General features: G+C 56.7%; 1 protein-coding gene across 1 annotated transcript; it reads right to left on the bottom strand.

The window, feature by feature from the left end:
* Positions 1-6,052: 6,052 nt before the first annotated feature.
* Positions 6,053-15,493, bottom strand: LOC144952361 (uncharacterized). Its single transcript, XM_078882742.1, has 5 exons — positions 15,468-15,493; positions 15,120-15,285; positions 13,127-13,256; positions 11,030-11,309; positions 6,053-10,290 (listed from the first exon to the last, which is right to left on the bottom strand). Exons 2-5 carry the CDS (start codon positions 15,280-15,282, stop codon positions 9,334-9,336), a joined length of 1,530 nt encoding a protein of 509 aa, XP_078738868.1. The 5' UTR covers positions 15,283-15,285; positions 15,468-15,493; the 3' UTR covers positions 6,053-9,333.
* Between the last annotated feature and the right edge of the window lie 9,608 nt (positions 15,494-25,101).

Here is a 25,101-nt window from a genome sequence, read left to right as displayed (position 1 = left end):
TAGGCGCCTCTATCAGAGTGAATACGACAGCGAGGGGGGCGTGTCTAGGCGCCTCTATCAGAGTGAATACGACAGCGAGGGGGGCGTGTCTAGGCGCCTCTATCAGAGTGAATACGACAGCGAGGGGGGCTTGTCTAGAAGCCTCTATCAGAGTGAATACGACAGCGAGGGGGGCGTGTCCAAGCGCCTCCATCAGAGTGAATACGACAGCGAGGGGGGCGTGTCTAGGCGCCTCTATCAGAGTGAATACGACAGCGAGGGGGGCGTGTCTAGGCGCCTCTATCAGAGTGAATACGACAGCGAGGGGGGCGTGTCTAGGCGCCTCTATCAGAGTGAATACGACAGCGAGGGGGGCGTGTCTAGGCGCCTCTATCAGAGTGAATACGACAGCGAGGGGGGCGTGTCCAAGCGCCTCCATCAGAGTGAATACGACAGCGAGGGGGGCGTGTCTAGGCGCCTCTATCAGAGTGAATACGACAGCGAGGGGGGCGTGTCTAGGCGCCTCTATCAGAGTGAATACGACAGCGAGGGGGGCGTGTCTAGGCGCCTCTATCAGAGTGAATACGACAGCGAGGGGGGCTTGTCTAGAAGCCTCTATCAGAGTGAATACGACAGCGAGGGGGGCGTGTCCAAGCGCCTCCATCAGAGTGAATACGACAGCGAGGGGGGCGTGTCTAGGCGCCTCTATCAGAGTGAATACGACAGCGAGGGGGGCGTGTCTAGGCGCCTCTATCAGAGTGAATACGACAGCGAGGGGGGCGTGTCTAGGCGCCTCTATCAGAGTGAATACGACAGCGAGGGGGGCTTGTCTAGAAGCCTCTATCAGAGTGAATACGACAGCGAGGGGGGCGTGTCCAAGCGCCTCCATCAGAGTGAATACGACAGCGAGGGGGGCGTGTCTAGGCGCCTCTATCAGAGTGAATACGACAGCGAGGGGGGCGTGTCTAGGCGCCTCTATCAGAGTGAATACGACAGCGAGGGGGGCGTGTCTAGGCGCCTCTATCAGAGTGAATACGACAGCGAGGGGGGCTTGTCTAGAAGCCTCTATCAGAGTGAATACGACAGCGAGGGGGGCGTGTCCAAGCGCCTCCATCAGAGTGAATACGACAGCGAGGGGGGCGTGTCTAGGCGCCTCTATCAGAGTGAATACGACAGCGAGGGGGGCGTGTCTAGGAGCCTCTATCAGAGTGAATACGACAGCGAGGGGGGCGTGTCCAAGCGCCTCCATCAGAGTGAATACGACAGCGAGGGGGGCGTGTCTAGGCGCCTCTATCAGAGTGAATACGACAGCGAGGGGGGCGTGTCTAGGAGCCTCTATCAGAGTGAATACGACAGCGAGGGGGGCGTGTCCAAGCGCCTCCATCAGAGTGAATACGACAGCGAGGGGGGCGTGTCTAGGCGCCTCTATCAGAGTGAATACGACAGCGAGGGGGGCGTGTCTAGGAGCCTCTATCAGAGTGAATACGACAGCGAGGGGGGCGTGTCCAAGCGCCTCCATCAGAGTGAATACGACAGCGAGGGGGGCGTGTCTAGGCGCCTCTATCAGAGTGAATACGACAGCGAGGGGGGCGTGTCTAGGAGCCTCTATCAGAGTGAATACGACAGCGAGGGGGGCGTGTCCAAGCGCCTCCATCAGAGTGAATACGACAGCGAGGGGGGCGTGTCTAGGCGCCTCTATCAGAGTGAATACGACAGCGAGGGGGGCGTGTCTAGGCGCCTCTATCAGAGTGAATACGACAGCGAGGGGAGCGTGTCTAGGCGCCTCTATCAGAGTGAATACGACAGCGAGGGGAGCGTGTCCAAGCGCCTCCATCAGAGTGAATACGACAGCGAGGGGGGCGTGTCTAGGAGCCTCTATCAGAGTGAATACGACAGCGAGGGGGGCGTGTCTAGGAGCCTTTATCAGAGTGAATACGACAGCGAGGAGGGCGTGTCTAAGCGTCTCTATCAGAGTGAATACGACAGCGAGGGGGGCGTGTCTAAGCGTCTCTATCAGAGTGAATACGACAGCGAGGGGGGCGTGTCTAGGAGCCTCTATCAGAGTGAATACGACAGCGAGGGGGGCGTGTCTAAGCGTCTCTATCAGAGTGAATACGACAGCGAGGGGGGCGTGTCTAAGCGTCTCTATCAGAGTGAATACGACAGCGAGGGGGGCGTGTCTAGGAGCTTCTATCAGAGTGAATACGACAGCGAGGGGGGCGTGGCCAAGCGCCTCTATCAGAGTGAATACGACAGCGAGGGGGGCGTGGCAAGCGTCTCTATCAGAGTGAATACGACAGCGAGGGGGGCGTGTCTAGGCGCCTCTATCAGAGTGAATACGACAGTGAGGGGGGCGTGTCTAGGAGCTTCTATCAGAGTGAATACGACAGCGAGGGGGGCGTGTCTAGGCGCCTCTATCAGAGTGAATACGACAGCGAGGGGGGCGTGGCAAGCGTCTCTATCAGAGTGAATACGACAGCGAGGGAGGCGTGGCTATGAGCCTCTATCAGAGTGAATACGACAGCGAGGGGGGCGTGTCTAGGAGCCTCTATCAGAGTGAATACGACAGCGAGGGGGGCGTGTCTAGGAGCTTCTATCAGAGTGAATACGACAGCGAGGGGGGCGTGGCCAAGCGCCTCTATCAGAGTGAATACGACAGTGAGGGAGGCGTGTCTAGGTGCCTCTATCAGAGTGAATATGACAGTGAGGGAGGCGTGTCTAGGAGCCTCTATCAGAGTGAATATGACAGCGAGGGGGGCGTGTCTAGGTGCCTCTATCAGAGTGAATACGACAGTGAGGGAGGCGTGTCTAGGTGCCTCTATCACAGTGAATACGACAGCGAGGGGGGCGTGTCTAGGCGCCTCTATCAGAGTGAATACGACAGTGAGGGGGGCGTGTCTAGGAGCTTCTATCAGAGTGAATACGACAGCGAGGGGGGCGTGGCCAAGCGCCTCTATCAGAGGGAATACGACAGCGAGGGGGGCGTGGCAAGCGTCTCTATCAGAGTGAATACGACAGCGAGGGAGGCGTGGCTATGAGCCTCTATCAGAGTGAATACGACAGCGAGGGGGGCGTGTCTAGGAGCCTCTATCAGAGTGAATACGACAGCGAGGGGGGCGTGTCTAGGAGCTTCTATCAGAGTGAATACGACAGCGAGGGGGGCGTGGCCAAGCGCCTCTATCAGAGTGAATACGACAGTGAGGGAGGCGTGTCTAGGTGCCTCTATCAGAGTGAATATGACAGTGAGGGAGGCGTGTCTAGGAGCCTCTATCAGAGTGAATATGACAGCGAGGGGGGCGTGTCTAGGTGCCTCTATCAGAGTGAATACGACAGTGAGGGAGGCGTGTCTAGGTGCCTCTATCACAGTGAATACGACAGCGAGGGGGGCGTGTCTAGGTGCCTCTATCAGAGTGAATACGACAGTGAGGGAGGCGTGTCTAGGAGCCTCTATCAGAGTGAATACGACAGTGAGGGGGGCGTGTCTATGAGCCTCTATCAGAGTGAATACGATAGCGAGGGAGGCGTGGCTAGGAGCCTCTATCAGAGTGAATACGACAGCGAGGGAGGCGTGTCTAGGCGCCTCTATCAGAGTGAATACGATAGCGAAGGAGGCGTGGCTAGGAGCCTCTATCAGAGTGAATACGACAGCGAGGGAGGCGTGGCTAGGAGCCTCTATCAGAGTGAATACGATGCACACAGATACCCATAGACTCACACAGAGACCCACAGACTCACAGAGACCCACAGACTCACACAGAGACCCACAGACTCACACAGAGACCCGTAGACTCGCACAGAGACCCATAGACTCACACAGAGACCCATAGACTCACACAGAGACCCATAGACTCACACAGAGACCCACAAACTCACACGGAGACCCATAGACTCACACAGAGACCCATAGACCCATAGACTCACACAGAGACCCATAGACTCATAGACTCACACAGAGACCCACAAACTCACACAGAGACCCATAGACTCACACAGAGACCCACACACTCACACAGAGACCCATAGACTCACACAGAGACCCACAAACCCACACAGAGACCCATAGACCCATAGACTCACACAGAGTCCCATAGACCGATAGACTCACACAGAGACCCACATACTCACACAGAGACCCAAAGACTCACACAGAGACCCACAGACTCACACAGAGACCCATAGACCCATAGACTCACACAGAGACCCATAGACTCACACAGAGACCCATAGACTCACACAGAGACCCATAGACTCACACAGAGACCCACAGACTCACAGAGACCCACAGACTCACACAGAGACCCACAGACTCACACAGAGACCCACAGACTCACACAGAGACCCATAGACTCGCACAGAGACCCATAGACTCACACAGAGACCCACAGACTCACACAGAGACCCACAGACTCACACAGAGACCCATAGACTCGCACAGAGACCCACAGACTCACACAGAGACCCACAAACTCACACAGAGACCCAGACTCACACAGAGACCCACAAACTCGCACAGAGACCCATAGACTCACACAGAGACCCACAGACTCACACAGAGACCCACAGACTCACACAGAGACCCACAGACTCACACAGAGACCCATAGACTCGCACAGAGACCCACAGACTCACACAGAGACCCACAAACTCACACAGAGACCCAGACTCACACAGAGACCCACAAACTCGCACAGAGACCCATAGACTCACACAGAGACCCACCAAGTCACACAGAGACCCATAGACTCACACATAGACCCACAGACTCACACAGAGACCCACAGACTCACACAGAGACCCACAGACTCACACAGAGACCCATAGACTCACACAGAGACCCACAAACTCACACAGAGACCCATAGACTCACACAGAGACCCACAGACTCACACAGAGACCCATAGACCCATAGACTCACACAGAGACCCACAGACTGACACAGAGACCCACAGACTCACACAGAGACCCACAGACTCACACAGAGACCCATAGACTCACACAGAGACCCACAGACTCACACAGAGACTCATAGACTCACAGAGAGACCCACAGACTCACACAGAGACTCATAGACTCACACAGAGACCCACAGACTCACACAGAGACCCACAAACTCACACAGAGACCCAGACTCACACAGAGATCCACAAACTCGCACAGAGACCCATAGACTCACACAGAGACCCACAGACTCACACAGAGACCCACAGACTCACACAGAGACCCACAGACTCACACAGAGACCCATAGACTCGCACAGAGACCCACAGACTCACACAGAGACCCACAAACTCACACAGAGACCCAGACTCACACAGAGACCCACAAACTCGCACAGAGACCCATAGACTCACACAGAGACCCACCAGCTCACACAGAGACCCATAGACTCACACAGAGACCCACAGACTCACACAGAGACCCACAGACTCACACAGAGACCCACAGACTCACACAGAGACCCATAGACTCACACAGAGACCCACAAACTCACACAGAGACCCATAGACTCACACAGAGACCCACAGACTCACACAGAGACCCATAGACCCATAGACTCACACAGAGACCCACAGACTGACACAGAGACCCACAGACTCACACAGAGACCCACAGACTCACACAGAGACCCATAGACTCACACAGAGACCCACAGACTCACACAGAGACTCACAGACTCACACAGAGACCCACAGACTCACACAGAGACTCATAGACTCACACAGAGACCCACAAACTCACACAGAGACCCATCGTCTGTCGTTTTTCCTCCGCATTTCCGATTCGCACCGTTGGCGAAGTACGGTGCGATACAAGTTCAACGTGCACACATTCAGCTTAGTAACTGCAGGCAAATAAAAAACACAATTCTACTGATACTTTGCATGCCTCATGTAATTTATTTAACACCTAGAAGGCTTCTGCAAGCAATGTCATCCATAACAGAGGTTTGTTGGGTTCGATCGCGTAAATAAAAACGTTGTGTCGTGAAACCCGCCACCACCCGACACAGCCAATTAGTAAGGTTTGACACGTAAAGAGAACTAGTACAGCACTAGTGTGTAGTGTATAGTGTAGTGTATAGTGTAGTGTATAATGTAGTATATACTAGTGTATAGCGTAGTGTAGTAGTGTAGTGTATATAGTGTAGTGTATATAGTGTAGTGTATTGTGTAGTATACTAGTACAGCACTAGTGTATAGTGTAGTGTATAGTGTAGCATACTAGTACAGCACTCGTGTATAGTGTAGTGTATAGTGTAGTATACTAGTGTATAGTGTTGTGTATAGTGTAGTGTATAGTGTAGTATACTAGTGTATAGTGTAGTGTATAGTGTAGTATACTAGTACAGCATACCGGTTGTGTGTTGGAGAACACATCCACAACATTTACCGCCTGATGATGCCGGTTGTAATTACTGGCGAAACGTCGTACTCAGATTGTAAGTGTTGTGGATTTGCTCTCAAACACGCAACCAATTAGTGCTGTACTAGTATATTACACTATATACTACACTATATACTACACTATAAACTACACTATACACTACACTATACACTAGTATACTACACTATACACGACACTATACACGACACTATATACTACACTATACACTACACTATATGCTACACTATACACGACACCATACACTACACTACACTATACACTACACTATAAACTACACAATACATTACACTATACACGAGTATACTACACTAAATACTACACTATACACTACACTATACACTACACTAAACACTACACTATACACTACACTATACACTACACTATAAACTACACTATACACTACACTATACACTACACTAAACACTACACTATACACTATTACGTGACAAACCCTCTTAATAATTGGCTGTGTCGGGTGGTGGCGGGTTTCACGACACATTTGTATTTACGCGATCTAACCCAAAAAATAAACCCTGTCTAATGGGCGGATGTCATTTGTTTGTTTGGAAGACCCACATCGCTTACGATCGGCGAGTTCGAAAAGGCTTTTCTTTTTCTACCCATCGTTCCGGGTGACCACGTGGATTTAAAATTGTATCCCTGTCGGCAGATCTCACGCGACGCGAATCGTCGCCCAAAAATTCCTCTCGCGTACGGCGGCATCGATCCACGCGATCATAGATCGCTTAAACCGTACGTAAGCCCCCAGAGCCCCCCGCCCGCCGGGTCGAGAAACACCGATGGTTTAAGCGTCTGCGAAAAAGAGCATTGTTATAGCTCATCGGATTCCTCCGGTACGAACGAATATTCATATTTGTATCGCTTTGGCCTACCTCGGCAGCATCAACGTCAACAACAACGACAACAACGAACAAACATCGCTTGTGCGGCCTACGGAACTCCATCGCGATAACCGTCGTGCGCGTGTGCTTTGGGGAAATCGAACAAAAAATAATCCGTATCTGGAAACTGTGGCTCGGTGGAGCCTTAGAACTGGCCAATCGGACACGGGCAACTGTCACTAGTAGCATTATAAGCGCGACGACCAATCAGAAAACAGCACACTGGGCCGGCAACAACGTAGACAAATCAGAACAGAGTACGAGTTATACCCGTGCCTTACACTGGCCAATCGGACACGAGGAACTGTCACTAGCATTATAAGCGCGACGGCCAATCAGAAACCGAGCACAGCGGCCGGCAACAACGTAGGCCAATCAGAACAGAGCACGAGTTATACCCGTGCCTTACACTGGCCAATCGGACACGAGGAACTGTCACTAGCGTTATAAGCGCGACCGCCAATCAGAAACCGAACACAGCGGCCGGCAACAACGTAGGCCAATCAGAACAGAGCACGAGTTCTACCCGTGTTTTACACTGGCCAATCGGACACGAGGAACTGTCACTAGCATTATAAGCGCGACGGCCAATCAGAAACCAGCACACTGGCCGGCAACAACGTAGCCAATCAGAACCGAGTACGAGTTATACCCGTGTCTTACACTGGCCAATCGGACACGAGGAACTGTCACTAGCATTATAAGCGCGACAGCCAATCAGAAACCAGCACACTGGCCGGCAACTACATAGCCAATCAGAACAGAGTACGAGTTATACCCGTGTCTTACACTGGCCAATCGGACACGAGGAACTGTCACTAGCATTATAAGCGCGACAGCCAATCAGAAACCAGCACACTGGCCGGCAACTACGTAGCCAATCAGAACAGAGTACGAGTTATACCCGTGTCTTACACTGGCCAATCGGACACGAGGAACTGTCACTAGCATTATAAGCGCGACAGCCAATCAGAAACCAGCACACTGGCCGGCAACTACATAGCCAATCAGAACAGAGTACGAGTTATACCCGTGTCTTACACTGGCCAATCGGACACGAGGAACTGTCACTAGCATTATAAGCGCGACAGCCAATCAGAAACCAGCACACTGGCCGGCAACTACGTAGCCAATCAGAACAGAGTACGAGTTATACCCGTGTCTTACACTGGCCAATCGGACACGAGGAACTGTCACTAGCATTATAAGCACAACAACCAATCAGAAACCGAGCACAGCGGCCGCCAACAACGTCGGCCAACCAGAACACAGCACGAGTTCTACCCGTGCCTTAAACTGGCCAATCGGAGACAAGGCCCTCATCCAAACATTGAGCGCCAGCCCCAACAGTCGCACGAAGCCCCGACGACCCCCAACCAGCCAGCTCCAGCGCTTGCCCCACCAGACTTTAGTTCGAATCCTGACCCTAACCACGCTGGCCAGGTAGTGGTCAGATTAGTGGTCAGCCAGTGGCCTTGACAGAGGCCATAATGGTGGTCAGTTTTGGCCTTGATAGTGAACAGCTGGTGGCTATGATGGTGGTCAACTGGTAACCTGGCGGAGGCCATGATTGTGATCAGCTGGTGGCCATGATGGTGGTCAGCTGGTGGCCATGATGGTGGTCAGCTGGTGGCCATGATGGTGGTCAGCTGGTGGCCATGATGGTGGTCAGCTGGTGGCCATGATGGTGGTCAGCGGCACCCAAGATACTCTGTAAGGCCTCAACAGAATGTTGGGGCAAGTGCTGCTAGCGAGCAGCACCTCTGAAGGCCGGCACAGCACACGAGGGGGTGGGTGCCCAGAACCACGCCCGGCCGCCTTTGTCTCCCCAGTGGCGATGCTTACTATACACCGCACCAGGTACATATTTGAGGCCGAGTCGACCTAGGGGAGGCCCAGAACCGGTTCAGATAATCGTCATCGTGAGCGGGAATGGAACTCTTGCTGACCCCTGCTCCCCACCACCACCACCGCCACCATCGCCCACAAGACTCACATTGGACCAGCTGCCCCCCCCCCGCCCTGCCCCGAACCAGCGACGCGGCTCTCACTCCTTGGCCTCCGCCAGTTTATTATTCGTCTCGACGGCTCCCTTGCCGACCCGCGGGGCCGTGTCCCCCTCCCGTCGCTGCTTCGCCACGACGGCCGCTGGGCCGCCATCCCTCGCCACGTCGCCGCTCTCCCCGCCCCCCTTCGCCACCCGCGCCCCGTCGCCCGGCTCCCCGCCCGATCCCAGCGCAGCGACGCCCTTACCCCTGCCCCTCCCTGCGTCCCGAACGCCGCCCCCTTTCGGTTCCTTCGCCACGCCACCTTTGACCTCTGCGGTGCCGCCCCCTTTCGCTTCCTTCGCCCCGCCACCTTTGACGTCTGCGGCGCCGCCCCCTCTGGGTTCTTTCGCCCCGCCACTTTTGACCTCTGGGGTGCCACCCCCTTTCGCTTCCTTCGCCCCGCCACCTTTGACCTCTGCGGCGCCGCCCCCTCTGGGTTCCTTCGTCCCGCCACCTTTGACCTCTGCGGCGCCGCCCCCTTTCGCTTCCTTCGCCCCGCCACCTTTGACCTCTGCGGTGCCGCCCCACCTCGTCTCCTTGGCACCGCCCCCCAGCGTGCCCCTGCGACCCCTGGCCTGACCCCTCGCCCTCCCCGGCTGCCCCTCCATTGCCGTATCGCCCGGGGGAGGCTCCCGGCTGCCCCGCGCCGCCGCCGCCGCCCCTTCCCTGCCGCCCCTCCGGCCTCCCCGTCCGACCGGGCCGGGGCTGCCTCCCGCACCGGCGGTGACCGCCGGCGTTCGCCATCGACCCTCGGTGGGGATCCGTGGTGCCGGTGGCCCGGTGCTGGCCGCGCCAATCGTCGGGGGGCGGGTGGCGGCTGGTTTGGCGGGCGGCCGTTTCTTTTGTTGCGGCGTTTGCTGCTGTTGTTGGTGCTGCTGCTGTTGTTGTTGTTGGTGGTGGCTCGCCGTTTCCTGCCGCAACTTCTTGCCCGTGGGGCTGATGGGTAGCTGCTTGCCCTAGGAGTGGGGGAGGGGAGGGGGGCAGAGGTTCGATGGAAAATATTCAGTGATGCTAAGGACGATGATTATGACGACGATGATGACGACGACGATGATGATGACAATGACGACGACAATGGTGATGATGATAACGACGATGACGATGATGACAATGGCGATGACGACGATGATGACGACGACAATGACGTTGATGATGACGAAAACGACGACAACAATGACGATGATGACGACAATGATGACGACAACAATGACGATGACAACGACGATGATGACGACGACAACGACGATGATGACGACAACGACGATGACAACAATGACGACGATGACGACGATGATGACAATGTCGACGATGATGACCACGATGATGACAACGACGACGACGATGATGACGACGAAGACGACGACAATGACGACAATGACGACGATGACGACGACAACAATGACGATGACGATGACGACGATGATGACGACGATGACAATGACGATGATGACGACGAAGACGACGACAACGACGATGACAACAATGACAACAATGACGACGATGACGACGATGACGACGATGACAACAATGACAACAATGACGACGATGACGATGACAACAATGACGATGATGATGACAATGACGATGATGATGACGACGACAACGACGACGATGACGACAACAATGACGACAACGATGACAATGACGACGACGACGACGAGGTGGAGGAGTGCGCGTGCCCCCCCCACCCCCCACCTCCGCAGCCTGGATGTCCTGCTTGCGATATCCAAAGTGTTGTTCCTGGGGGGCCGACCGAGCGGGCTGGGATCCGCGAGGCGGGGTCCAGCGCGGGCCCCCAAACCCCGCATCGGGGCTGGGGGGCCCTCGGAATGGGGGGCACGAGCCCGGCGAGGTCATGGCGCTGTAGCTCGTCTCGTAGGAGGAGGCGCGGGGGGCGAGCGGGAAGGAGGAGGAGGTGGAAGAGGGGCGGCCATGCTGCTGCTGGTGGTGTTGGTGGAGCGACGCGGGCGGGGGTCTGATGGGATGTCGGCAACGAGAACGATGCCGCCAGCACCACGACAACAACGACGACAACAACCACCGCAACAACAGCGAGATGTTGCAACACCACCGTCAACACCACCGCTACCAACACCATCAACACCACCACCACCACCATCATCTTCAACACCAACACTATCAACACCACCACCACCAACACCACCATCAACACCACCGCTACCAACACCATCAACACCACCACCACCACCATCATCTTCAACACCAACACTATCAACACCACCACCACCACCATCATCATCATCACCACCGTCAACACCACCGCTACCAACACCACCACCACCACCATCATCTTCAACACCACCACTATTAACACCACCACCATCATCATCAACACCAACACTATCAACACCACCACCACCACCAACATCATCTTCAACACCAACACTATCAACACCACCACCACCATCATCATCTTCAACACCAACACTATCAACACCACCACCACCACCACCACCACCATCATCTTCAACACCAACACTATCAACACCACCACCACCACCATCATCTTCAACACCAACACTATCAACACCACCACCACCACCACCACCATCATCTTCAACACCAACACTATCAACACCACCACCACCACCATCATCTTCAACACCAACACTATCAACACCACCACCACCACCACCACCATCATCTTCAACACCAACACTATCAACACCACCACCACCACCATCATCATCAACACCACCATCAACACCATCGTCACCACCACCGTCACCACCACCGCTACCAACACCATCAACACCACCACCACCACCATCATCTTCAACACCAACACTATCAACACCACCATCAACACCATCGTCACCACCACCGTCACCACCACCGCTACCAACACCATCAACACCACCACCACCACCATCATTTTCAACACCACCACTATCAACACCACCACCACCATCATCATCATCAACACCACCACCACCAACACCACCACCAACACCACCACCACCAACACCACCATCCAGTGGCGGCTCCTGCAAAATCTCTCAGGGGGGGGCAAATGTCTGGATGATTTATAAGGATAAGGTCCACCCATGCAAAGGATAAATTAACAGCTTAAGCATGTAAAGGCAACGTCACTTCTTTAATATTAATGAAAAATAAAGTGACTCTTACAATACATCTTGTTTGTTTATATACTCACTATTAATACAATCCACTCAAGTTTCTTTTATTAAAGATTCCACGAGGTGGCGACAAATAATATTGTTGACTGAAACGTGCTTACGTATGATGACGTTAGCACGTATGATGACGTAAGCACGTTAGGGCGAGCCCTCCCGGAAGCCATAGAGAATTCATTGCAGCGCCCCCGTTCGAAAAAAAACATCTTTGAATGTAAGTCTATGGGAACACTCGGGGCGATTCTCAGCCGGAGGGAAATCGCCCAAAAAGAGGCGGTACTCCACAGAACGTGACATGACGCTGATTGGACTATATCCAGAGGCACAGTGACGGCTAGCATGACTCTGTGGTCGAATGACATTGGTGGTGCGTCGCCCAATCGCCCTAATGAAGAAACCGCCCCTGCCACCATCAACACCACCGCCAACACCACCGCAACCAACACCATCAACACCATCATCATCAACACCACCACCATCAACACCACCATCAACACCACCATCATCATCATCAACACCACCACCCACGTGCCCCCTTCCCGTGTGGACCCCCACGTCCCCCCCCCAACCTCGTGCCCCCCCCCTCCCACGTGCCCCTCCCTCCCCCCGTGCCTCCCCCCCCCACCGTGCTCACCCCCGGTGGTGGTCCCTGATGTAGGTGTTCGCCTGGTCCCTGTGTCTCCGCGCCCGCTCACGACCCCGCTCCACCTCTGCACCTCGCAGCTGCACCGTCGACAACCCCGCCGGCTCACGCCACTGGGACCCTACGGGGGGGCGGCGGGGGGCGGGGTCACGGGGGGGGGGGCCGGAGGGTCACGGGGGGGGCGGAAGGGGGAGGGGGTCACGGGGGGGGGTCTCTATGTGAGTCTATGGGTCTCTGTGTGAGCCTGTGGGTCTCTGTGTGAGTCTATGGGTCTCTGAGTGAGTCTGTGGGTCTCTGTGTGAGTCTATGGGTCTCTGTGTGAGTCTATGGGTCTCTGTGTGAGTCTGTGGGTCTCTGTGTGAGTCTATGGGTCTCTGTGTGAGTCTATAGGTATCTGTGTGAGTCTATGGGTCTCTGTGTGAGTCTATGGGTCTCTGTGTGAGTCTATGGGTCTCTGTGTGAGTCTATGGGTCTCTGTGTGAGTCTATGGGTCTCTGTGTGAGTCTGTGGGTCTCTGTGTGAGTCTATGGGTCTCTGTGTATTGAGTCTGTGGGTCTCTGTGTGAGTCTGTGGGTCTCTGTGTGAGTGTGTGGGTCTCTGTGTGAGTCTATGGATCTCTGTGTGAGTCTATTGGTCTCTGTGTGAGTGTGTGAATCTCTGTGTGAGTCTGTGGGTCTCTGTGTGAGTCTGTGGGTCTCTGTGTGAGTGTGTGGGTCTCTGTGTGAGTCTATGGGTCTCTGTGTGAGTCTATTGGTCTCTGTGTGAGTCTACGGCTCTCTGTATTGAGTCTATAGCTCTCTATGCGAGTCTACGGGTCTCTGTGTATTGAGTCTATGGGTCCAGGGGTAGTGTACGGGGGAGCGTAATGTTGTGTTGTGTGTGTTGTGTGTGTGTTGTGTGTGTTGTGTTGTGTGTGTGGTGTGTGTGTGTGGTGTGTGTGTGTTGTGTGTGTGGTGTGTTGTGTGTGTGGTGTGTGTGGTGTTGTGTTGTGTGGTGTGTGTGTGTTGTGTGTGTGTTGTGTGTGCTGTGTGTGTTGCGTGTGTGTTGTGTGTGTGTTGTATGTGTTGTGTGGTGTTGTGTGTGTGGTGTTGTGTGTGTGTGTTGTGTGTGTGGTGTGTGTGTGGTGTGTGTGTGTGTGGTGTGTGTGGTGTGTGTGTGATGTGTGTGTGTGTTGTGTGTGTGTGTGGTGTGTGTGTGTGTTGTGTGTGTGTGGTGTGTGTGGGGTGTGTGTGGGGTGTGTGTGTGGTGTGTGTTGTGTGTGTGGTGTGTGTGTGTTGTGTGTGTGTGGTGTGTGTGTGTGTTGTGTGGTGTTGTGTGTGTGTGTGGTGTGTGTGGTGTGTGTGTGTTGTGTGTGTGTTGTGTGTGTGTGTTGTGTGTGTGGTGTTGTGTGTGTGTGTGTTGTGTGTGTGTTGTGTGGTGTTGTGTGTGTGTGTGGTGTGTGTGGTGTGTGTGTTGTGTGTGTGGTGTGTGTGTGTTGTGTGGTGTGTGTGTGTGGTGTGTGTGGTGTGTGTGTGTGGTGTGGTGTGTGTGTGGTGTGTGTGTGTGGTGTGTTGTGTGTGTGGTGTGTGTGTGTGCTGTGTGTGTTGTGTGTGTGTGTGGTGTGTTGTGTGTGTGTGTGGTGTGTGTGTGTGGTGTGTTGTGTGTGTGTTGTGTGTGTGTGGTGTGTGTGTGTTGTGTGTGTGGTGTTGTGTGTGTGTGTTGTGTGTGTGTTGTGTGGTGTTGTGTGTGTGTGTGTTGTGTGTGTGTGGTGTGTGTGTTGTGTGTGTGGTGTTGTGTGTGTGTGTGTTGTGTGTGTTGTGTGGTGTGTGTGTTGTGTGTGTGTGTGTTGTGTGTGTGTGGTGTGTGTGTGTTGTGTGTGTGTTGTGTGTGTGGTGTGTGTGTGTGTGTTGTGTGTGTGGTATGTGTGGTGTGTGTGGTGTGTGTGTGTGTTGTGTGTGTGGTATGTGTGGTGTGTGGTGTGTGTGTGTACAGACAGGCGTCTCACCGGCGTGTCCGTGGGGTCCCGCTCTCCGCGGGTCTCTGGATCCCTCCTCGGGTGCCGACCAGGCCCGGCGTCCCGGCGGCCTCCACGTGGGCCCCGCGGCCCACGAGCCCTGGGCCCGCTCGGCCTGCGGCCAGCCGCGGAAGTCGTCGCGGTACAGGGTCATGCCCTGCAAGGGGGGCGGGGGGGGGCGGTGGTGGGGGGGGGGGCAGGTGTAGTGGTCGAGCGATCTGACCTCGAAGGCCTTTTCTGATTGGTGGCCTCGACCACCGAGCGAGCAGATGATGATGGTGGTGGTGGTGATGGTGATGATGGTGGTGGTGATGGTGGTGGTGGTGATGATGATAGTACCTGGAAGGGCCCTGCTGGAGGATGATAGGTGGTGATGATGATGGTGATGATGGTGGTGATGATGATGATGGTGGTGATGATGGTGGTGATGATGATAGTACCTGGAAGGGCCCTGCTGGAGGATGATAGGTGGTGATGATGATGGTGATAATGATGATGGTGATGATGGTGGTGGTGATGATGGTGATGATGATGGTGGTGATGATGGTGGTGATGATGATAGTACCTGGAAGGGCCCTGCTGGAGGATGATAGGTGGTGATGATGATGGTGATAATGATGATCGTGATGATGGTGGTGGTGATGATGGTGATGATGATGGTGGTGATGATGGTGGTGATGATGATAGTACCTGGAAGGGCCCTGCTGGAGGATGATAGGTGGCCCGTGGCCTGTAGGCCATCTCGGGCCGCACGAACTCCCTCGGGCAAAAGTCTCGGCGGGTGACGGACTCCCCGTAGGCTCCCTGACGAGACACGGGCTACTGGGTGAGACCACGGGAAGCTGCCAAGGCAATCCACTTCCTTTACACTATGAGACATCTCCTTTACCAGTGGCAAAATATAGTAATAGGTTTTTACCCTTTCAACTGGTACAAAAACTGACACGTTTATACAAGGCATCATGTTTGCAATAACCACAACACAAGCAGTCAAAATGCAAACTAGAAGAAACAACTCTGATGATGATGATAATGATATGCACTGTCCTTGAAGTTGATTGGTCTACACCCGAGACAGCTTTTCTTAGAGCCTAGTCTCACATGGTGTTGGACCAGATGACCAGATGGTCCAACACCAATGGACCAATACCACAGACATCGGTACAAATCGATTCCTGCCAATTACAAAAAAGGTAAAGACCCCCCAGATAGCCTCTTATCAGACTGTCAGGGGCAAGTGCTGTTAGCGAGCACCTATGACGGCTGGTACAACACAAAGAGGGGGCGGGTGGCCAACACCACGCCCGGCCGCCTTTGTCTCCCCCAGTGGCGATGTTTACTGCACCACCGCTACACCAGGTACTCATTTGAGGCTGAGTCGACCTAGGGGGAGACCTAGGACTGGGTTCAGATAATGGTCGCTGGGGTTGGTAGCGCAGCGCTGCGCTAACCGCTGCACCACCGCTCCCCAAAATTACACACAGACACACACAGACACACACACACAGACACACACACAGACACACAAAACACAACTCCCACGCAGACATCAATAGACAGACGATCCGGACACAAACCCGGGACGCGTAGCAATCGCAACTAATAGAGACCCACCCACCACCACCCCCACCCACCCACCACCTCACCCACCCACCATCTCACCACCCACCCACCCAACCACCATCTCACCACCTACCCACCCACCACCTCCCCCACCACCCACCACCACCTCCCCCACCCACCCACCCACCCACCTCCCCCCCCACCCACCCACCACCACCCCAGCCACCCACCACCCACCACCCACCCACCACCTCACCACCCCACCCACCCACCCACTACCTCACCACCCACCCACCCACCACCTCCCCCCCCACCCACCCAGCACCTCCCCCCCCACGCACCACCTCACCACCCACCCACCCACCACTTCACCACCCACCCACCACCTCACCACCCACCCACCACCTCACCACCCACCCACCACCACCCCACCCACCCACCCACCACCTCCCCCCCCACCCACCCACCTCTCCCCACCGACCACCTCACCACCCACCCACCCACCACCTCACCACCCACCCACCCACCACCTCACCACCCACCCACCACCTCCCCCCCCACCCACCCACCACCTCACCACCCACCCACCACCACCTCACCCACCCACGACTACCTCCCCCCCCATCCACCCACCACCTCACCACCCCACCCACCACCTCACCACCCACCCACCACCACCCCACCCACCCACCCACCCACCACCTCTCCCCACCGACCACCTCCCCCCACACCCACCCACCACCTCACCACCCCACCCACCCACCACCCCCCCCCCCACCCACCCACCACCTCACCACCCACCCACCACCCCTCCCCCCCCACCCACCCACCACCTCACCACCCACCCACCCACCACCTCACCACCCACCCACCACCTCACCCACCCACCCACCCACCACCCCTCCCCCCCACCCACCCACCTCCCCCCCCACCCACCCACCTCCCACCTCACCACCCACCCACCACCTCTCCCCACCGACCACCTCACCACCCACCCACCACCTCACCACCCACCCACCCACCACCACCTCACCCACCCTCCCCCCACCCACCCACCACCACCCCACCCACCCACCCACCCACCACCCCTCCCCCCCACCCACCCACCACCTCACCACCCACCCACCACCTCCCCCCCCACCCACCCACCACCTCACCACCCACCCACCACCTCCCCCGCCCACCCACCCACCACCTCACCACCCACCCACCACCACCTCACCCACCCACCACCTCTCCCCACCGACCACCTCACCACCCACCCACCACCTCACCACCCACCCACCACCTCCCCCGCCCACCCACCCACCACCTCACCACCCACCCACCACCTCCCCCGCCCACCCACCCACCACCTCACCACCCCACCCACCCACCCACCTCCCCCCCCACCCACCCACCTCCCACCTCACCACCCACCCACCACCTCCCCCGCCCACCCACCCACCACCTCACCACCCACCCACCACCTCCCCCGCCCACCCACCCACCACCTCACCACCCCACCCACCCACCTCCCCCCCCACCCACCCACCTCCCACCTCACCACCCACCCACCACCTCCCCCGCCCACCCACCCACCACCTCACCACCCACCCATCAGTGGAGAGATCTTCACAGGCCTGTCACTCGCTCGCTCACCTCTCTGCTGGTCGCGGACGGCTGCTGCACCACCACCGCCGCCGTCAACCCCGAGTGAGTCACCCCCGAGTGAGTCAGCCCCGAGTGAGTCAGCCCCGAGTGAGTCACCCCAGGGTGAGCAATCCCAGGGTGAGTCACCCCAAGGCGAGCCAGCCCAGGATGAGTCGCCCCCGAGTGAGTCAGCCCCGAGTGAGTCACCCCAGAGTGAGTCACCCCCGAGTGAGTCAGCCCCGAGTGAGTCACCCCCGAGTGAGTCAGCCCCGAGTGAGTCAGCCTCGAGTGAGTCAGCCCCGAGTGAGTCAGCCCCGAGTGAGTCAGCCCAGGGTGATGAGTCGACCCCGAGTGAGCCTGTGGGTTCTGCTGGGCCCTGGCCAGACAGCAGGCCCGCGACAGCAGAGGCCAGGACATGAGGAACGCGAGTGTGGTGGTGGTGGTGTGGTGGTGGTGGTGTGGTGGTGGTGGTGTGGTGGTGGTGGTGTGGTGGTAGTAGTGTTGGTGGTGGTGTGGTGGTAGTAGTGGTGGTGGTAGTGTGGTAGTGGAGGTGGTAGTGGTGGTGGTAGTAGTGGTGGTGTGATGGTGGTGGAAGTGTGGTGGTGGTGTGGTGGTGGAGGTGTGGTGGTGGTGTGGTGGTGGTGGTGGTGGTAGTGTGGTAGTGGTGTGGTGGTAGTGGTGGTGGTTTGGTGGTGGTGGTGGGGTGGTGATGTGGTGGTGGTAATGGTCACAACAGTCTGTTAAAGGCTATATGGGGGATATTTGTCTTTGGTGTGGTGGTGGTTGTGGTTGATGTGGTGGCGTGGTGGTGCTTTTGAGTGGTTGATGCAGCGGTGTGGTGGTAGTAGTGTTGGTGTGGTGGTGTTGGTGTGGTGGTGTTGGTGTGGTGGTGTTGGCGTTGATGGGTGTATTTATGGTGGCGCTGTTGATGATGGTGGTGGTGGTGATGTTGGTAGTGGGAATGTTGATGGTAGTGATGATGGTGGTGATGTTGATGGTCCTGGTAGTGATGATGGTAGTGATGTTGATGGTGCTGTTGGTAGCGATGGTAGTGATATGGATGGCGGTGATGTTGAAATTCTGTCTCTCACTCTCCGTGTCTCTACCCTCGTCACTACGTCTCTGCGTGTCTCCGTGTGTCTACCAGCGTCTGTCTCCCTGTGTCTCCGTGTCTCATCCACGTGTCTCTGTGTATCTGTGTCTCCGTGTCTCTGTCTGTGTCTCCGTGTCTCTCTCTGTGTCTCCCTGTGCCTCTCTGTCTCCCTGCGTCTCCGTGTCTCATCCACGTGTCTCTGTGTCTCTCTGTCTCTGTGTCTCTCTCTGTCCCCGTGTCTCTGTCTGTATCTCCGTGTCTCTCTCTGTGCCTCCCCGCGTGTCTCCCTAACGCCCGAGACGCAGGCGACGAGACGCTATGAATGGGAGTGCGCTCTTGCGCAAAAACAACATCGCCACCACCACCATCACCACGTCCACCACCACCATCACCACGTCCACCATCACCTCCCTCTGCTCGCTCGCTCGCTGCACGGCGCAAAACGCCATCAACACGGCAGCCTCCTCCCCCTGCTCCCCCCATCCCCCCCTCCCCCTGCTCCCCCTCGCCCTGCTCCTCCTGCAGCCTGCATCAACACGCCCCCCCCCCCGCCCCCCTATCACGCATCCTCCATCCTCCCTTCTCTCTCACCTCCCTGCCCCCCTCCTACTCTCCGTCCCCTCCCTCCCCCCCTATCCCCCTCCCCTATCCCCCTCCTCCCCTCCCCTCCCTCCCCTACCCCCCTCCCTCCTCCCCTATCCTCCTCCCCTATCCCCCTCCCTCCTCCCCTATCCCCCTCTCTCCCCCCCCTCCTCCCCTCCCTCCTCCCCTATCCCCCTCCTCCCCTCCCCTCCCTCCCCTACCCCCCTCCCTCCTCCCCTATCCCCCTCCCCTATCCCCCTCTCTCCCCCCCCTCCTCCCCTCCCTCCTCCCCTATCCCCCTCCTCCCCCTCCCTCCCCTACCCCCCTCCCTCCTCCCCTATCCTCCTCTCTCATCCCCTCCCTCCTCCCCACCCTCCCCTCCCTCCCTCCCTCTCCTCCCCTCCTCCCCTCAACCCTCCCCTCCCCCCTCCCTCCCCTCCCTCCCCCCTCCCTCCTCCCTCTCCTCACCTCCCCTCCCGCCCTACCCCCCTCTCCTCCCCTCCCCCCCTCCCCGTGTCCCCCTCCTCCCTCCCTCCTCCACCCCACGTCCCCCTCTGCGGCAGCAGCGGCAGCTCTCCACATCAGCACCACCCCTCAGCCCTGGCTTGGGGCGGGGACGGGGAGTACCACCAGTGTCCACCAGGGGGCAGTGTCCACCATCAGCAGTGTCCACCAGAGGGCAGTGTCCACCAGGGGGCAGTGTCCACCATCAGCAGTGTTCACCATCAGCAGTGTCCACCAAGGGGCAGTGTCCATCAACAGCAGTGTCCACCATCGGCAGTGTCCACCATCAGCAGTGTCCACCAGGGGGTAGTGTCCACCACGGGGCAGTGTCCACCATCAGCAGTGTCCACCATCAGCAGTGTCCACCAGGGGGCAGTGTCTAGACTAACACTGCCCATAGACTAACACTACTCATAGACTAACATTGCACATAGACTAACACTGCCCATAGACTAACATTGCACATAGACTAACATTGCCCATAGACTAACATTGCACATAGACTAACATTGCCCATAGACTAACATTGCCCATAGACTAACATTACCCATAGACTAATATTACCCATAGACTAACATTGCCCATAGACTAACATTGCCCATAGACTAACATTGCCCATAGACTAACATTGCCCATAGACTAACATTGCCCATAGACTAACATTGCCCATAGACTAACATTGCCCATAGACTAACATTGCCCATAGACTAACATTGCCCATAGACTAACATTGCACATAGACTAACATTGCACATAGACTCACATTGTGATGCTGTATTTGTAAACCTTTACTGGGTGCGTCTTAAAATCAGGAAAATTCGGCAGCCTATACAGGTGGGGTCTGCAGTTCAATAACTTTATTGATAATAATTTACAATGTACAGTCCAGCCTCCCACCGTCTGTTCTTAGACTCTCACAGAGACCCATAGACCTACACAGAGACCCACACAGAGACCCATGAACTCATCACACAGAGACCCATAAACTCATCACACAGAGACCCATAGACTCACACAGAGACCCATAAACTCATCACACAGAGACCCATAGACTCACACAGAGATTCATAAACTCATCACACAGAGACCCATAGACTCACACAGAGACCCATAAACTCATCACACAGAGACCCATAGACTCACACAGAGATTCATAAACTCATCACACAGAGACTCATAAACTCACACAGAGACCCATAAACTCATCACACAGAGACCCATAAACTCATCACACAGAGACGCATAAACTCACACAGAGACCCACAGATTCATCACACAGAGACCCACAGACTCAGACAGAGACCCATAGACTCACACAGCAGAGACCCATAGACTCACACAGAGACCCACAGACTCACAGAGACCCACAGACTCACACAGAGACCCGTAGATTCACACAGAGACTCAGACTCGCACAGATACATTATAGAGACAAACATCCCCCGTGTAGCCTTCAACAGACTTGGGCCAAGTGCCGTTAGCGAGTACCACCAGCACCCCGAGGGTGTTGTGGCCAGCACCACGCCCGGCCGCCTTTGTCTCCCTTATCGCTTGGAGATTTTAGTACAAATCGCTCAGAGGCGCTCACTTGAGGCCGGGTGGAAATCGAGCTCGGGCTGGTGCGCTAACCGCGGCGTCACCGCTCCCTAACAACAACAACAACAACCACCGCCGGCCAACACGAGGTCGCTGTGACATCACCATGGAACTGGTGGTGCCAGGCTAGGTGCACGTCGAGGCTGCCACGTGAAGTGACGACGGTTCCGCTGCTGCCTGGTCACGGGACAGACCCAGCAGGTGACACGGGTTGACTGAGATGAGTGGCAGATGCACCACCTGTACCCCCTACTGTGCCAGGCTAGGTGCACGAGGTCACGGGACAGACCCAGGTGCTATGGGTTGGCCGACTGAGATGACCGGTAGATGCACCACCAGCTGTACCCCCCTACTGTGCCAGGCTAGGTGCACGAGGTCACGGGACAGACCCAGGTGCTATGGGTTGGCCGACTGAGATGACCGGTAGATGCACCACCTGTACCCCCCTACTGTGCCAGGCTAGGTGCAGGAGGTCACGGGACAGACCCAGCAGGTGCCACACGCACACACGGGGGGGAGGGGGGGGCAGTGACGTCACCACGCCGCTTGTGCCAGGCTCGGCAGAGACACCACATCACGTGGTCATGTACAACATCAGCCAAATGCTCAAAGATTAGATGACAAAGGTCCCCCGTGTAGCCTCAACAGACTGCTGGGGCAAGTGCTGTTAGTAGCGAGTAGCAGCAGCACCTATGAAGGTAGACACAGGCAAAGATCCCCCGCGTAGCCTCAACAGACTGCTGGGGCAAGTGCTGTTAGTAGCGAGTAGCACCAATGAAGGTAGACACAAAGACAAAGCTCCCCCGTGAAGCCTCAACAGACTGTAAGAGGCAAGTGCTGTTAGTAGCGAGTAGCAGCACCTATGAACTCCAAATAAACAGCAGGCATCGTCAAGGTCAGGATCGAACCAACGACCACTTGCACACCAGGCGAGGTAGTCAACATCTCCTAGCCACCGTGATGATCATGATGAGAGAGAGGGTCACCGCAAACTCCAAATATACAGCAGCAGGCGTCATCAGGGTCGAACCCAGGAGCCTGAAATAGAGATGTGCAATGACAAAATGTAACCTCATGTGGGTATGTGGGTATACTTGGGCTGTTTTTTATATATAGTATAAATTGATTATCTTTCATTTAATTTTATTTTTATTTTCTTGTTTTATTTAATTTAAATTTATGAATGATGCCCTGACTGGTGAGCATTTTAAATTTACGTTGTGCTGGTGACAATGACAATAAACGATCTATCTATTTATCTCCTGCAAACCGCATCAAATCAACCACCACCACCGCCGCCACCACCACCACCACCACCACCGCCACCACCACCACCACCACCACCTCCCACCACCAGCACCACCACCTTCTCGATGTACCCCACCGAGTTGCGTGCCGTGCACCGGTAACGACCCGAATCTCGCCCCTCTGCGGACGCGATGATCAGGGCGCCGTTGGAGCAGACGCTCATCCTGCCGTCAGCCAGGGCGGTGGTGGCGGCTACGCCTGGGTCACCACCACCACCATCAACGCGACCACCACCACCACTACCACCGCCATCAACGCGACCACCACCACCGCCACCACCACTACCACCGCCACCACCACCGCCATCACTACGGGCACCGCCACGGCCACCACCATCAACGCGACCGCCACCACCACCACCACCACCATCAGCGCGACCACCACCACCGCCATCACCACCGCCACCGCCGCCACCGCCACCACCACGTGCACCGCCACCACAACCACCATTATCACGACCACCACCACAACCACCATTACCACGACCACCACCACCACACCCACCACCACCACCACCACGACCACCACCACCACGACCACCACCACCACCACCACGCGGCGCCTCCAGCCTAGAGCCGCTTGGCAGCACCCAGGCGACGAGAGGGCCGGGCACTCCGTGGGCGCTGCAGTCCAGCGTCACCTCGCGGCCCGGGGCCACGCGGACGCGTCTGTTGAAGGGGTCCTGGAAGATGGCTCGCTCCTGCGGGGCAGCAGCAGGGGCAGCAGCTGGGGCAGCAGCTGGGGCAGCAGCTGGGGCAGCAGCTGGGGCAGCAGCTGGGGTATGGCCACCACCTCCACGTCCACCAGCAGCAGCAGCAGCACTACGACCTCCCCTATCAATGCCACCAGCACCACCACCACTATCAATGCTATCAATACCACCACCACCACCACCACTATTAATACCACCATCACCACGACCACCCCTATCAATACCATCAATACCACCACCACCACCACCCCTATCAATGCCACCAATACCACCACCACCACCACCCCTATCAATACCACCAATACCACCACCTCTATCAATACCACCACCACCACCTCTATCAATACCACCACCACCACCCCTATAAATACCACCAATACCACCACCTCTATCAATACCACCACCACCACCATCACCTCTATCAATACCACCAGCACCACCACCAACACCACCACGACCACCCCTATCAATACCACCACCACCACCACGACCACCAGTGACTGCTACTGCTGCTGGTGCTGCTGCTACTGCTGCTGCTGCTACTGCTCGTGATGCTACTGGTGCTACTGCTGCTGCTGCTACTGCTGCTGCTGGTGCTGGTGCCGGCGGTGCCACCACGAGGCGGACCGTGGCCGCGACCCGCAGTCGCCCGCTGCTCGCCACGCACACGAAGTCGCCGGCGTCAGAGGGCCGCGCGTTCACGATGCGGAGGGACCCGCCGGTTCCACCACCGCCGGCGCCGGTTCCACCACCGCCGGCGCTGCCGGCATCGTCGTCGGGGTTGCTGGCGGCCACGCGGCTGCCCGTGAACGGCGCCGTCACCGTGACCCCCCCGGGGAGCCTCCAGAGGAGGGAGCGCCGCCCGGCCGGGGGCAGTCGCGACAGCGCCGGGCAGAGCAGCAGCGCCGTCGAGTGGCGCGTCGCCACCACCACCACCACCGCTGATGACGGGTGGTAGTGGTGGTGGTGGTTGGTGTTGGAGG

The sequence above is a fragment of the Lampetra fluviatilis genome, chromosome 67, assembly GCF_964198595.1.
Source record: "Lampetra fluviatilis chromosome 67, kcLamFluv1.1, whole genome shotgun sequence".
Taxonomy (NCBI): domain Eukaryota; kingdom Metazoa; phylum Chordata; class Hyperoartia; order Petromyzontiformes; family Petromyzontidae; genus Lampetra; species Lampetra fluviatilis.
The sequence above is the reverse complement of the archived record's forward strand: the minus strand, read 5'-3'. Positions and strand labels throughout refer to the sequence as shown.